The sequence below is a fragment of the Phoca vitulina genome, unplaced genomic scaffold (assembly GCF_004348235.1).
Source record: "Phoca vitulina isolate PV1807 unplaced genomic scaffold, GSC_HSeal_1.0 scaffold26, whole genome shotgun sequence".
In the NCBI taxonomy this organism is placed as follows: Eukaryota; Metazoa; Chordata; class Mammalia; order Carnivora; family Phocidae; genus Phoca; species Phoca vitulina.
Genome location: NW_022589729.1, coordinates 25,941,695 through 25,957,868, shown reverse-complemented (window position 1 = coordinate 25,957,868; position 16,174 = coordinate 25,941,695). Strand labels below are relative to the sequence as shown.

The 16,174-nt window shown below is 38.2% G+C and overlaps 1 protein-coding gene across 1 annotated transcript in view; it reads left to right on the top strand.

Moving 5' to 3' along the window:
- Positions 1 to 16,174, top strand: part of CRB1 (crumbs cell polarity complex component 1) — a 214,742-nt gene that overhangs the window by 174,918 nt on the left and 23,650 nt on the right. Inside the window, exons 9-11 of the mRNA XM_032422495.1 lie at positions 306 to 1,212; positions 4,471 to 4,599; positions 8,040 to 8,166. Coding sequence (XP_032278386.1) covers positions 306 to 1,212; positions 4,471 to 4,599; positions 8,040 to 8,166 — 1,163 coding nt within the window. The remainder of the gene's footprint in view (positions 1 to 305; positions 1,213 to 4,470; positions 4,600 to 8,039; positions 8,167 to 16,174) is intronic.

The window sequence follows — 16,174 nt, the reverse complement described above, 5'->3', positions numbered from 1 at the left end:
ATCCAGGTTTGGTATTCTGGTCTTACTATTTATTAGTCACCTGACTATGAAAAAAATCACTTAACTTCTCTGAGTCTCAATTTCTTCTTCTTTGAAATGGGGATAATAATAGTAATAATAATAAAAATGTGCTCCAGAATTCTGTATTAGAAATAATATAAAAAGAACTAGCACAGTGCCTAACATATATCAAACAATTGATACATGATGATATTAACCTGATGATCATTTTTAGTAATAAAGGTAATAAAGCCAACATTACAGATTTAATAAAGTTGCTCATTGGTGTTGCCTTCTCTCTTTAGGTATTGCAAATGCTGTTTTTAATGCACAAAGCAGTGAAATATTATTCAGGAGCAATGGGAACATTACCAGAGAACTCACCAATATCACATTTGGTTTCAGAACAAGGAATGCAAATGTGATCATATTGCATGCAGAGAAGGAGCCTGAATTTCTTAATATTAGCATTCAAGATTCCAGATTATTATTTCAATTGCAAAGCGGCAACAGTTTTTATATGCTGAGTCTGACAAGTTCGCAGTCTGTGAATGATGGCATATGGCACCAAGTGACTCTTTCCATGACGGACCCACTGGCCCAGGCCTCCAGGTGGCAAATGGAAGTGGACAACCAAGCACCTTTTGTGACCAGTGCAGTTGCCACTGGGAGCCTCAACTTTCTGAAGGATAATACAGACATTTATGTGGGTGACCGAGCTGTTGACAATACGCAGGGCCTGAAAGGGTGTCTAAGTACAATAGAAATCAGTGGCATTTATCTCTCTTACTTTGAAAATGTTCCTGGTTTCACTAATAAACCGCAGGAAGAGCAGTTTCTCAAAATCTCTATAAATTCAGTGGCTACTGGCTGTTTGCAGTTGAATGCCTGCAACTCCAACCCCTGCTTGCATGGAGGAAATTGTGAAGACATCTATAGCTCTTATCACTGCTCATGTCCCTTGGGATGGTCAGGGACACGCTGTGAACTCAACATTGATGAATGCTTTTCAAACCCCTGTATCCATGGCAACTGCTCCGACGGAGTTGCAGCCTATCACTGCAGGTGTGAGGCTGGATACACCGGTGTGAACTGTGAAATGGATATAGACAATTGCCAGAGTCACCAGTGTGCAAACGGGGCCACCTGCATCAGCAACCCCAATGGCTATTCTTGCCGCTGTTTTGGAAATTTCACAGGAAAATTTTGCAGGTGAGCATGAAGTTCATGTAAAGCTCGGCCTTTGGAGCTATGCTCTCCATTTTCCTCGTCAAACTGGAAAGCTCTCTCAGCTACGCATCTGTAGGCTGTGCTGAACAGGAGTGACAGGAGCCCCTTCCATCATGGTTTGGTCATGTAGATGGGATCTCACATGGTGGGATGTTCTATAAGGAAGAATGGTAGTGTTTTGACCAGACTTTAAGCAAAACGTTTTCTCCGACATCTTTGTTAGAATATGTCTCATGAACTGTAGCCCCAGAGTTTGATAGCTTTAAGGCCTCAAGAAACAAATATTTTTTACAATAAATGCAAAATCTCGGTTTTCTTTCTTTTTTTTTTAGATTCATTTATTTATTTTGAGAGAAAGACAGAGAGCAAGTGGGGAGAGGAACAGAGGCAGAGGGAGAGAGAATCCCAAGCAGACTCCCTGCTGAGCACAGAGCCCAACGCAGGGCTTGATCTCATGACTCTGAGATCATGACCTGAGCCAAAATCAAGAGTCAGACTCTTAACCGACTGAGCCACCCAGGTGCCCCCAAAAGCTTGGTTTTCATATTGTTCGAGGAAGCATGACTTCTACCCCTAAAACAATGCCCTTGACTATTTCAGGCAGGTAAATCTCATAAAATCTTGAAAAGTCTATGCTAAATTATAATTTCGAGAAAGTGAAATTATGACTCTCATATAAATGAACATGTTTTGATGTTTTCATTTAAGTCATTAATTAATGAGGAAATGAGTAAGATATAAAAAAGTGTCAAAGGACAACCTAATTATTTATATATGTACATATATAATAATTGCATATATTTTTATTATCCACATAAACACAAATATATATAAATAGAGATGAGGGAATGAAGTTACTAATGAATGCAAAACTATTTAATTTTTTATAGAGCAACACAATTAATATTTGAAACTATCTTTTCTACCCTGTGACAATTTTATCACTACGGACAAATTCATTTGCATTTCAGTGAGCAGGATCCATTTATATTAATGTCATTTTTCTACAACTTATAGAGTCGTAAAATAGCTTAGTGAAGAAAATCTAAGGCGTACATACTACAAAATCAAACAATCCTAGAGTGTCCTTTACATAACACCCAACATTCCATTGAAAGAATACTCAGGGGGGGCCTGGGTGGCTCAGTCGTTAAGCATCTGCCTTCAGCTCAGGTCACGATCCCGGGGTCCTGGAATCGAGCCCTGCATCGGGCTCCCTGCTCCGTGGGGAGCCTGCTTCTCCCTCTCCCACTCCCCCTGCTTGTGTTCCCTCTCTTGCTGTATCTCTCTCTGTCAAATAAATAAAAAATCTTAAAAAAAAAAAAAAAGAAAGAATACTCAGGAATATCTTTTGCCCATTTCGACATATTTCACAATTTTTTCTAAAACTACTAAAGCAGTGTTTTAATTCTAGTAATGACCTCCATCTCATGTTACATAAACAGAAATAAGAAACAATATTTTCCTGCTAAGTCACATGGCTTCAGTGTTTCCATGTAAGTAGAATTCATTATTTTATAACTTATACTGCTTTTAAATCCACTAAACAATTGAGTCATTATGGGGAGGTGAGAGGATTATTAGTAACAAGTAATATATTCCCAGACTTTGGCAGGAGCACCTGGAGTGGGTTGGCAGCCTGTAGACATAACACTAACTGAGAGGTGGTACCCTAATGGGATGAATCTCCCAGCAGACAGAACAGGTAGCCATACCTGTAAGAAAATGTATTTAGGGGCGCCTGGGTGGCTCAGTCAGTTAAGCCGCTGCCTTTGGCTCGGGTCCTGACCTCAGGGTCTTGGGATCGAGCCCCACGTCTGGCTCCCTGCTCAGTGGGGAGTCTGCTTCTTCCTCTCCCTCTGCCCATTCCCCCTGCTCACTCTCTCTTTCAAATAAATAAAAAATCTTAAAAAAAAAATAGAAAATGTATTTATCTCCATAACATTCGTTCAGAACCTATGAAGGCACAGTATTAGGTGCTAAGTGCTGACATTTCAGTTATATGTCACTTTCCATGAGTTGAAACGGGCTCATTTGCCAATAGACAAAGTGCCTGTTTAAAAGCAAGAGACATTCAGGATCAAAATTAATAGTATTGCCGCGGTGACTTTGGATAAGTAAAGTAAACATACATGCCCCAGTAACTAGTTCTCCAGTATTTTTTCCTGCCTAATTCATCAAAGTCAAGTTCTCAAAGATTAAAGTTCTCAAAAGTACCTTCTAATGAGATTCAAAAATTGTTTATTAAACGTAAGATGTATACAAAGCTTCACATTTGCATTGCTAATTGACCCCTTTCAAAGCTGGTTGACATTTTTCATTCTTTTGAAAAGTCCTTATGATATTTTCTTTTTAAAGCCGAATTGATTAGTTCTTGTGGGAAGAGACACACTTACCGACAGATAGGCTAGTTTCTCCATATTAGCGGCAGCGCGCACAACAGGACAAAATTAAATTCATCTTATATTTCCTGAACATTAATTATGTATCAGATACCATGCACAGTGGGTCAAAGGACCTGAACAACACCCTTAAAATCTCTTCTAATCCAGTCCTTCACACCTCTGGATCTTGCCTTGTAGTCAAGCTCTGCTTAGCTTCTAACAATTTGTTCTGCCTTGTATAAGGATTCCTTAATACGTGCAGCTTCGTTGTTATACAAAAGAGCCACCCTCCTGAATTCACATACAGTTGCCACTGAGTGCTATCTACAGTCCTCCTGGACAGCATTCGGCTTGCATTCGGCTAAGCTATGAATCATTGGATAGAGACCAGCAAGTGTTGGTGGGGTAACAGGAGTTCAGCTCTGAAAGCCTACAGAGAAATCACATGAGTGCTTGGGTACCAGAGTGCTGTCCTTGCTTTCTTGGCCTTTATAGAGATGCAATTTTCCGTGGCCTGTGTTGATTTATTATAAGCAAGGCAGCAGCAAACCAAGCTATAGCAAGTTTCTTCCCAGCCCTAAATTTATTGCCACCCCACGGCACAGATCTTATCTCACCAATGAAAACTGTAGAAATGGAAGATATATAGCCATGCTTGTTATAGCACCCTCCAGCAGGAGCCGTTTACCCGGAGAAAGTGACTGTGTATAATGCAGCACAATCAAGCATCTGTAGCTCAGCCAGCCTGAGTAGTTAATTAGTTTGGCATTGACTACATACATGAACTTTTCCAAAAAGTTTTCTTGAATGAAATGAACAAGATGAACAGCTGTGGCTGCTACTTTTATGTCTCTAGGCACACCAGATTACCCTCAACAGTCTGTGGGAATGAGAAGACAAATCTCACTTGCTACAACGGAGGCAACTGCTCGGAGTTCCAGGGTGAATTAAAATGTCTGTGCCGGCCAGGTTTTACTGGGGAATGGTGAGTCACATTAGAACTTTATAGAAGAAAATTCTGGGCTGAAAAACAGTGGGATTATACAAGGTTGATTTCTCCTCTAGTTTTTCATCTCAGTTCCCATAGGAAAATCCATGCTGAAATGTAGGTCCAACCAGAGTCAAACAATAAAAAAGAAGAAAAATCACAGTTTAGGTCAAAGTAAAGAACACTTTATTAGCCAAGACTTCAAATAGGAAAATATGTCTTTTGAAAAAATGTAGAATGTGCTAGTTTTCTTTCTGATAAGTACTTCTGGATTCATGTTTCTTTCCTGCTGACTCTAATAAGTAATGCAAATATAGTTGCTGTTGAAGTAAAATAAAATATACCTAAAAGATTGCCTCATAGAATGATCTAGAACCCCGAAAGTATATGCACCTTATCCATATGAGTCTATCTTTCCCAGAGAAACCCTTCAACAGTTCTTCACTTAATACGGGGATTGTTGATATGGAATTGGCCAGTGGCTTCAGACAATGGCTGAAAATGCAGCCAAATTTGGATATGCATTTGACTAGCTGAAGGTGAGGTCAAAGATTAAAAAAAAAAAAAAAAAAGAATATACTCCACAGCTTTTATCAGCTTCTCAAAAGGATCAATGTCCTGATTATATACCAGGGCTCTCTATAACCTCTTATATATCTCTATATGAGCAGATAATAAATAATCATTTGTTGAGCACTAAGTCATGCATCTTATAAATATCATCTCTAGTTGTTATTAATCCACTTTGCATTTGCAAAAACTGGGGCTGAGGGGTTAAGTTACAGGTCAGGTACCAATCCAGATGTGTGCTGCAGTGAGGTCAAGCTGCCCTCAAAGCCTGTGCTCTTCTTTTGGATGTGCTGACAGAAATGAATAAACCTTTGCTTGCAAAAATTAAAAGAAAATGGGAAAAGTACTCCTTCATCTCATATGCCGTCCAGCACAAGGAAGTGATCTCTGATCACACTTCCCGCATTGAACAAATTAGATAAATGAAAATACAAAGCATTTGAGAGAGAGAGTTTGAGTGAATGAATTTTTCTCAAAAGGGAAGTTAATAAAATTATGGGTATAATTTGTGCTCCATGACAATTGCAATTGGATTCATTTGAATTTTCTCTTTTCCAGCTGGCTCTTTTGGCACGACAAGATTCAGCTATTTTGCCGCTTTTATAAAATAGCAGGCAATCTCGGATATACCTGCCTTTTACCCATTCAGCATTCAGTGACAAATCTAGTTCTCGCCTTCACAGCCTGCTTTCAGTGCTTGGCTCCAAGCCGTACAGGTAGACGAAGCATATATGTGCACGGAAGGACATAGCCTTGGAGCATAGTCTACTTTCTATTGAGCCACTTTTTACCATGCAACGTATTGTTAACCCAGAGACCATTCAGCTGGCCTCCAATTCCATATCCCTCCGAAACAGTGCAAATATTTCCTTGACCAACTCTTTCACTATATGTAAGCGCTGGTTATTTCCTGCCTCCGTGTCACAGGTGAATGCTTCATGTCACATTAATGTTCAATGGCACAATGCATAGACGCATCCAAAGCCTTGGACTATTTTCTCTGCTACTCACGCATTATCCCTATTTACAATAAACGTGTCCCTTTCTTCCAACATTTGTTTAAAAGAATAATCTTGCATTTAAATGCAAATCCTTTCTTTGAAATGCGGTAAGAAAAGGAAGCTTCAAGTTCTCCTTTCTCTCACGGGGACTCTCCTCTGGATCAACTTCTCTGCTGCAAATGGATTTCTAAAATAGTGAACACATGTTCAATAGATGCTGTACTTTCAAAGTCCTTAAGCATGATCAGTTAATTCACTGGATGTTAATAGATTTATTTATTTTGATTGCCGATCTATTAATTAACCTCTAATGAAAGCTCTGTAATGTTTATAATGAATTTGTATGCGTGGTACACTGTTTGGTTCAAAAGAGAAATGGATAAGAAATGGGGAAAGAAGAGCCAGAGGAAGACTGGAAAATACTAGACAGTCTCCCAAGGCCTAGGGGAATGGGACTTCCATAACGTCCAAAGATATTGAAAAGCTGTCTTCCTGCAAATTGCCTCCTCTTCTGTCTGGCTAAACCCCCAACTTTATAGTGTCATCCTGGCAGGTCGTAAATGATGGATGGTGTGAACACTCTGGCCCACCCAGGACAAAGAGTGCTTGGCAGGCTCTCACAAGTTGTCAGGTTGTGCTCAGATCTAATCGGAGAAGCTTCCTTCCAGTCCAGAAACCCGAGCCAAAAAAAGAAAACAAAATGTCTCAGCTATGCTTGTTATCCAGCAGGATAAGGAGCTGTTTTTCTGGGAAGAAATCTTTTTTTCCTTTATACCTTGGGTTGGCCCTCCCCACCCACCCCGTTACCCCCCTTCATTTTGAGCCTAGTGATTAGTCGATGACCCAGGCATGCAAGTTTTACCTTTTGGGAGGCGAGGAATGAAAAATTGTTTACATTACACTTCGACGTTTTAAGTTGCTCTTTAGGGATTCTTGGAGCTAACATTTTATATGAATTTCCCAAAGTAAAAGAGATGGCTTTAGTTACTGCTCTATGCTGAGACCTAACAGTGTTTGGCACATGATAAGTGCTAAATACATACCAGACTGAACAACTGAATGAAAGTGACTGGTGAATTAATCGGTGAATATATGGAAAAACAAGTTGTTGGTGGAAGGTCGGGTGAAAGATGACAGGGTCCCAGGGAAGAGGAAGATTTCAATATACCTTAGAATTGATATCATTTGTTTGAGAAAATTTAGCTCTTGAAAGTCATTCTACCTGAATATTTTAAAATTACACTTAGCTATGAAACATATTTATTAGCAACTGAAATATTCTAATTATCTACTTTTACTTTTTGTTGAAAAACAGGATTCCAAAAAGAAAAAAGAAAAATAAGATTCCAAAGGAAAATAATCCAAAATCTTCAAGAATAAACCGATTTTTTCCCCCTATTTTTGGTGGGCTTTCTTTCCCCGCATAGCCTAAGGGCATGGATGCATTAGAATCCTGACAGCAGGAGCATAGGTCGGCTCTGTAGACTCCAGGTTGGCAAAATATAGCCTCATGGTTCCCATGCGCCCCCAGTAAACCGAACCGAAGATGGCAAAGATGCTAAATGCTCTTCAGAGACAAACAACCTTTCTTCAGGTTTTTTCTTGGTTTCTAGGTACTTGCACCTGGTTTCTCATTCTAATTAACTGTGCGTGTGTACAAATTATTTCCCTTAAAAACAAAATTTGTTACAGGAATTTTGAGGAATATGTCCCACATCAGTAAGTATATGTAAGTTGTATGGGAGTTGGTAAGTCAGACCGTACTGTTCCAAGTAGATAAGGCGACAACTTTTATTCTTTACCCCATTTCCCAGCCAGTTTATTCAACAGAGACCAAGTTTGCTGCTATTTCTGTTTCTGTTCAAGGTGTGAAAGAGACGTTGACGAGTGTGCCTCGGATCCGTGCTTCAATGGCGGTCTGTGCCAGGACCTGGTCAACAAGTTCCAGTGTGTCTGTGATGTGGCCTTCGGGGGCGAACGCTGCGAAGTGGATGTAAGCGGGCTCTCCTTTTATGTGTCTCTCTTACTCTGGCAGAATCTCTTTCAGCTTCTTTCTTACCTCGTTCTGCGCATGAACGATGAGGCAGTTGTTGAGTGGGGTGAACAGGACGATGACTAACACTCATTGAGACATTCCTAAACTTAAAAGCCATCAAAGTTCAAGAAATGCCTTGACTCATTTTAGACTCGAAAAAAGAAAAAGAAAAACTACCTTGAAAATTAAAATAAATTCAAGGACTATTTTAAGCGAGAGTGAGAATATTAAGTATTTGGTATTTAGTATTAAGTATTTACCTATTTCAGCTATATATGTAAAAAATATTGTTCTTAACATAACTGGAAACTTCTTATCATTGAGTATACTTCGTACAAGTACATTGTCTTTCTTGGTGCTTCCATATTGGAGTGACCGCTGCAATGAGAACTGATTTTCTCCCACACTCCATTTCTGTGTGTGCTTTTGTGATGGAAGTTGCCCCGTGCACCCGGATCCTAAGGCATTTACGTTCTTTCATTCCCATCTATTATTCGTGACATGACAGTTTGAAGATTACTGATTAAACCTTTTTCACATCAGTCTATGTTTTCATACATAGCTGTTCAAATGAAGTGTTGCCAACTCTCTGGGAAGTTAAAAATATATATAAAGAGAAAACAGGGAATCACATGAGATCCCTAAAATGGAGAAAGAAAATTTTCTGATATAATTGGTATCAAAACTCAAATTATGCCTCACCAGTATACTTTCTGATTCCACAAAACCTCTCCTTCAATAGGACAGAGAAGCCCTACTTTCATTTCTTTTTCCTGCAATACTTTCTATTCAAATAGAGTACTTTTTGGTTAATTGCTTATAAATTTATGAGCTTGCTGACATTTCTATCAAATGGACTGATTTGAATTGCTTTTTGATGCATATTAAAGGAAAAATAAGTATTGTTGTATATCTATACACCAAAAAATATATATTATAAAACTTGATTTCTTGGAGGCATATTTTTTAAAATTTGCAAGTAAACGTATCATCTTTAATTATCTTTCTGAAAAAACCATAGAAGCATAATACCTTTCATTATCAAAATATATTTGGCATTATGTTTTTTTAAGATATATACATGAAATGATGGCTCTACCAAGTAAATTAATAAGATATGCAAAAAAATTATATACATTTCTTTTAATAGACTAAATATAATAGTAATTTAAAAAAAACTGTATTTGAAAATATTTTTAATTCCTTCCACTGGCATGTTAGAATTTCTGCTAAATATCTCTGTACCGATGTACCCTTCCAAAGAAGACATTTGCTCATTTAAAGGGAAAAGTGGTTTGATCCTATGAATTAATTTAGAAAACAACTACAATAACAATGACCTGACAAATGTAATTTTGTAAATGTGTCTGTGTCTTTAGGAGCTGCCCTGGTTTGACAACACGAGGGCGATTTATCCATTGGGTGATATCTAATCCTCATTTACTCCCAATTGTTTAAAGAAAGTTGTTTTTCTGTGGAAATGACCAAGGAAGACCTAAATATGCCAATCAAAACAAAAGGACAAAATGGTATAGTATAAAAGCAAAGGAAATGGATTCAATTCTATTTTTCAATAGTCATAGAAAATTTTATGCAGCAAATTCAAATCCTCCAGGAAACTGGCAGTCATTTCAAATGGGAAGCAACTGATTTTGAAGTGTTTCTTTATCCTCCTTCTTCTCGCTCCCATCCAGGCAGCATGTGCCATACTGCTGTCTCAGATGGATCCGTTCCAAACTTAGACTTTGTGACAAGAGACTTGGGGAAAACCCCCATCAATGTTTGAAGTAAGCATAAAATCGATTATAGCTACATACATATGGCTTTCATATTGACTCCCTTTTTGGACATATCTGTACTTATATACTTACAGACCACTTCAGTGTTAATTTGTTATCTTCCAAATATATGAGTCATTCACGAATGCTTTCTCTGTGAAATTCTGATGTCTCTGTTGTCATTGTCACTGTCAATCACTTTTCTATTTTCCAAACGTCCTGTCATGAGATACCTGACTTAAAACAAAAATACTTTCCTTTCTCTCTTTATTTTTCTCTATTTTTAATTGCATTGTGTGTGATTATGCCTTTTACATATTTACACAGAAAAATAAAACTTGTGTTTCTGTATCTCTACTTCTCATCCTCTGACAGCTGTCTTCATTTGCCTTGACTGTGTCTTGCATGGTTAAGATGTCCACAAGCCAGGCAGGCGTGTGCGCGTGTGCGCGCACACACACACACACACTCACATCACATAATGAACACACAGCAATAGTGCTCATCTTCCTGAATGGAGGTCTGCTTCCCCAGATGTGTCCCCGCAAAGGAAATACCGGTGGCCCTCAAAATCAGGGCCCCATGTGCTTTCCCTCCTTGGCAAGTATTCCTCTGGCTGGCATTCTAGAATTGATTATATCCCTAATTGTTCTCTCTGTTGGTTTACAGTGTCCCTGCCCATAGTAGGCATAGTTCAACCTGGCTCCATGGAGGGGCCATCTCACCTAAAGGACAGAAATTCACACACACTCCTCTAGAACAAGCTGCTGAAACAAAACCTGTATTTAGTTGAATAAAAGATCATTTCTTTTTGCTTATTTTTAAGATTTAACATTTGGACTAAATGAGGCCACGTCTCTGTGTTTGGCCACGCCTCTTCCTTCTTTGTGTGTGTGTGTACATGAAGAATGGTTTTTATTGCTCTCCTTTTTAGGGAGAAGGAAAGTAGAGAAAATAGGAATATCTGCAGAAATTAGTGTTCTGGAAGCATGAGGAAACAATTTTAAAATTCAAGTAGCACTATTGAGAACCTACTCTGTGCCAGGTACTGTGATAAGCTGTTTTTAAATATATATTTTTTCAATATAAGAGCAAACAAAGTCTCTCACCTCCCCAAATCTCCACTAAATTGTGTTCAAATATCCTTTTGCCATTTCTGAAGTTATTCAGCTTAATTTTGTAAAATTAAAATGGAATTCTTTCTGGAAATGGTGATACATAAAATTTGAGTTTATTGATTTAGGTAGGAAACCAATGAAAAGAAATCTGTATTGTCCAACTACCAAAAGTATTACTAATATGGACTATTTCCCTTCTTTCCTTTTTTAATTTATGCAACAACTTAATGAATACCTACTATGTGCCATGCTCTGGATTAGGTAATGGGAATACAACTATAAATTAGACACAACACTTGCTCACAAGTTGAAGGTCTGGTAGGGGATGTAGGTAAACAAACAGTAAAGGACAGAGTCTGGGTCAGTGTTAGGATAAAACTAAGTACCAGCAAATATATTTCCATGATGATTGATGATTATTTCAAATTATTTCAAAAAAAAAAAAAAAGTACCAGCTATAAAGGAGCACTTGGGAGGGGCATTTTGCCCAGTCTTAAAGGTGGATGGGGAAGGTCTCAAAGCCAAAGCTGGGATTCGAAGGTAAACAGGTGTCAGGTTGTGACAGGAGGGATGGCACAGTAGAGAGTGTTGCTGGCAGAAGGGACTGCAGGGCTTGTGCAGGAGGGCTGGAGCCTGAAGGGCAGTGGGAACACAGTAAGACTGAGGCTGCAGAAGGAGCAGAAATGAGTCCTTGTAGATCAAATCAATGACCTTGGCTTTTTCTTCTAAGAGTTATGGGGAGTCTTTAAAGGAGTTCAATCAGAAAAGTAACAAGATCACACTTGCACTTCAGAAATATCAGCTGGGCTTCTATGTAGAGGCTGGATTAAAAGAAATGCAAGAGTGGACCCCAAAAGACACATGTAGGGGGCTATTGCAGTAATACAGATAAAAGGAAAGGACATTTGGCACTAGCTTATATAGTCAAAGGGGATCATGGAGGGGTAAATGAACAAAGTTTGAAGCTATAAGACCTACCTCATGATTGTTTGGAGAAGGTGTAGTTCTGAGGAGATACTCCAGTTAAATTTGGTGAATATTTAAAAATATTTGTCGATTAAATAAACGAATAAATATAAGGTTCTGTGGGATATCCAAGTACCACTATTACAGTTGAATATTCCAGTCTGGAATTCAAGAAATAGCTGAGCTGGGTGTCTAAATTTGGGTGTCATGTTATAGATCTATTGATCTTTTATATTTCATTCTCCATATCTATAATCCACTTGTATTTTTTCTTAGTATCTATTCGAGTTTTATTGAGATATAAATGACAAAAAGAACATGTGTAAGTTTAAGGTGTACAACTAGTTGATTTTATACACTTAGATGTTGCAAAATGGCTGCCACCATGGCCTTAACTAACACCACCATCTCATTACATAAATACCATTTCTTTTCTTGTGGTGAGAACATCTTCTACCACCTATTTTCTTAGCAACTTTTAAGTGTGCAGTACAGTAGTATTTTGAACTGTTAGTCATCATGCTGAATATTAGATTCCTAGAACTTACTCATCTTATAACTGAAAGCTTGTACCCTTTGACCAGCATCTCTCCATTCCCTCACCCTCCGCTCCTGGCTACCACTATGCTACTCTCTGTTTCTATGTTTTGTGCAGTGTTTCTAGATTTTATATATGATTGGGATCATACAGTACTTTCTATTTTCTGTCTGAATTATTTCACTTAGTATTATGCCCTCAAGATCCAAATGGCAGGATTTCATTCCTTCTCATGTGGAATAATATTCTCTTGCATATACGTTCCAGATCTTCTTTATTTGGTTATCTGTTGTTAAATATGTACGTTGTTTTCATACCTTGGCTGTTGTGAATAATGCTGCAATTAACATGGGAGTACAGATAGCTCTTTGAGACAATGATTTCATTTCCTTTGGATATATATACCCAGAAATGGAATAGCTGGATTATACAGTAGTTCTATTTTTAACTTTTTAAAGAATGTCCATACTGTTTTCCATAATGGCTACACCAGTTTACATTCCCATCAACCATGCATAAGGGTTACCTTTTCTCCACATCCTCGCCAACACTTATTATGTCTTGTCTTTTTGATGATAACCATTCTGACAGGTGTGAGGTGATATCTCATTGTGGTTTTGATTTATATTTCCATGACGATTGATGATGTTGAACACCTTTTCTTGTGGCTGTTGGCCATTGATATGTCTTCTTTGGAAAAATGTCCATTCAGTTTCTCTGCCCATTTTTTAATCAGATTGGGGCTTTTTGGCTATTGAGTTGTATGAGTTCTTCATACATTTTAGATATTAACCCCTTATCAGATATAGGATTCGCATATATTTTCTTGCATTCCCTAGGTTGCCTTCTCATTTCATTGATGGTTTCTTTTGCTCAAAAGCTTTCTAGTTTGATGTAATCCCACTTGTGTACTTTTGCTTTTATTGCCTTTGCTTTTGGTATCAAATCCAAAAAATCATTGCCAAGACTGGTATCAGGGAACTTACACCACATGTTTTTGCCTAGGTATTTTACAGAGTCAGGTTTTACATTCAAGTCTTGAATCCATTTTGAGTTGATTTTTGTATATGGTATGAGAAAGGAATTCAGTTTTATTCTTTGATGTGTGGCTATTCAGTTTTCTCAACACCATTTATTGAAAAGATAATCCTTATTTTTGGCTCCTTTATCATAAATTAATTGGCCATATATGGGTGGATTTATTTCTGGGCTCTTGATTCTGTTCCATTTGTCTATGTGTCTGTTTTTATGCCAAACCCATACTGTTTGAAATCAGGAATTATGCTGCCTCTAGCTTTGTTCTCCCTTTTCAAGATTGCTTTGGCAATTCAGGGTCTTCTGTGGTTCTATATACATTTTAGGATTGCTTATTCTATTTCTATGAAAAATGCCATTGGAATTTTGGTAGGGATTGCATTGAATCTGTCAATTGCTCTAGGTATGGACATTTGAACAATATAAATTCTTCCAATTCATGAGCACAGAATATCTTTCCATTATTTGTGTCTTCTTCAATTTCTTTCATCCCCATCTTATAGTGTTTAGTGTACAGATCTTTTACCTCCCTGGTTAAACTTATTCCTGAGTATTTTATTCTTTTTGATGTTATTGTAAATGGGATTATTTATTTATTTCTCGTTCAGATAGTTTGTTGTTGGCCTGTAAAAACACGACTTCTTTTTGTATGTTGTAAAAACCCTTAGAAGGAAGCATAAGGAAAAAGCTTTATGACATCAGTCTTGGCAATGATTTCATGGGCATGGCACCAAAAGCACAGAGAACAAAAGCAAGAATAGAAAAATAGAACTACCTCAAACTTCAAAACTTCTTTTTTTAAATATTCTATTTATTTATTTGTCAGAGAGAATGAGAGAGTGAGAGAGGCAGGCAGAGGGAGAAGCAGGCTCCCCGCTGAGCAAGGAGCCCGATGCGGGGCTGGATCCCAGGACCCTGGGATCATGACCTGAGCCAAAGGCAGACACTTAACTGACTGAGCCACCCAGGCGTCCCAAACTTCAAAACTTCTGCACAGCAAAAGAAACAATCAATTGAGTGATTTTTGTCCTTCACTCTGCTAATGTGGTGTATTACACCGATTAATTTTTATATGTTGAACTGTTTTTGCATCCTAGGGATAAGTCTCACTTGGTCATGATACATAATCCTCTCAGTCTGCTTTTGAATTTGCTTTCCTAGTACTTTGTTGAGATTTTTGCATCTCTGTTCATCAAGGATATTGGCCTGTGGTTCTCTTTTCTTGTGGTATCTTCGTTTGGCTTTTATATCAGGATAATGTTGACCTTCTAAAATGAGTTTGGATATTTTCTCTCATCAGGTTTGTTTTTTTTTTTTTTAAGTGTTTGAAAAGGATTAGAGTAAATTCTTCTTTAAATGCTTGATAGAATGAAGACATCTGGTCCCAGGCTTTTCTTGGTGGGGAGGTTGAGTGATCAAATTTCTATAACCAAAAGAACTGTTGTGAAAAGGTAGAAAAGGAATAGATGATACTTTTGAAATTGTGAATAATGATTATGCACTAGCACTGTTTTCAATTTGAGAGGCTCTCATATTTGTAAGTCCAATTTTTCCCCCTCACAATATCTCTGAGAGGCATTATTATCTTTATCTTAAAGATAAATGGAGATTTTATTTTTTAAAAGATTTTATTTATTTACTTGAGAGAGAGAGAGCATGAGCATGGGGAGTGGGAGAGGGAGAAGCAGACTCCCCTCTGACCAGGGAGCCTGATGCGGGGCTCGATCCCAGGACTCTGGGATCATGACCTGAGCCGAAGGCAGACACCCAACTGACTGAGCCACCCAGGCGCCCCAAATGAATAAAGATTTTAAAAGGTTACCTGAATTTCTCCAGGTAAGTATCCAGGAAGAGTTTATCCACATCATTTACTTCCAAGTCTAATGCTAAAGAGAGTTTTGAGGTCTGTCAGGACCCAGGAAAGGGATCTTGGAGGAATTAGCAGGAGTTTCCTGTGATTGTCATCCAAACTGGTCAAGAAATATGTCAGGGATGGTTTGGAAAACCAAATGAGAACTCCTTTCCAACGCAACCCTAAATTTTTGGTGCCTGTAGCTAGCTGGTCACCACATCTCTCGAAGGAACTCACACAAGTAGAGATGATAGCAAAGATAACTAGAATAACCAAAGATGCAGGATTTGAGGAGTAAGCAGGCATGTCTGACTGTTAACGTGACTCTTTATTTTGGCTAAATGAAGAGTCTAAGCATACATGCAAATTAATGGATGACCTGATTGAGGGAACCTGTTCAGAAAGTTCCAGAGTTCCAGGATGGGAGGCATTCATTGAGACACAGTAAGTCTAGCAGGTGATAGGAAATTCTCCTTCACATTAAAACATTTATAGAACTCATTAAACTAAGAGAGTAAAGCAGAAAGTAAAAATAAACTCAGCAGGGATTTGGAGTCATTTGTGAATGACAGAGTCACAGATGGTTTCTGAGAGGGTTAGAACTGTGCTTGATCACAAAGGCTGATGTCAAGGATGATGCCAACTGGCCCACATCCTTGGGCTTCTGTGAAGAAAAGAC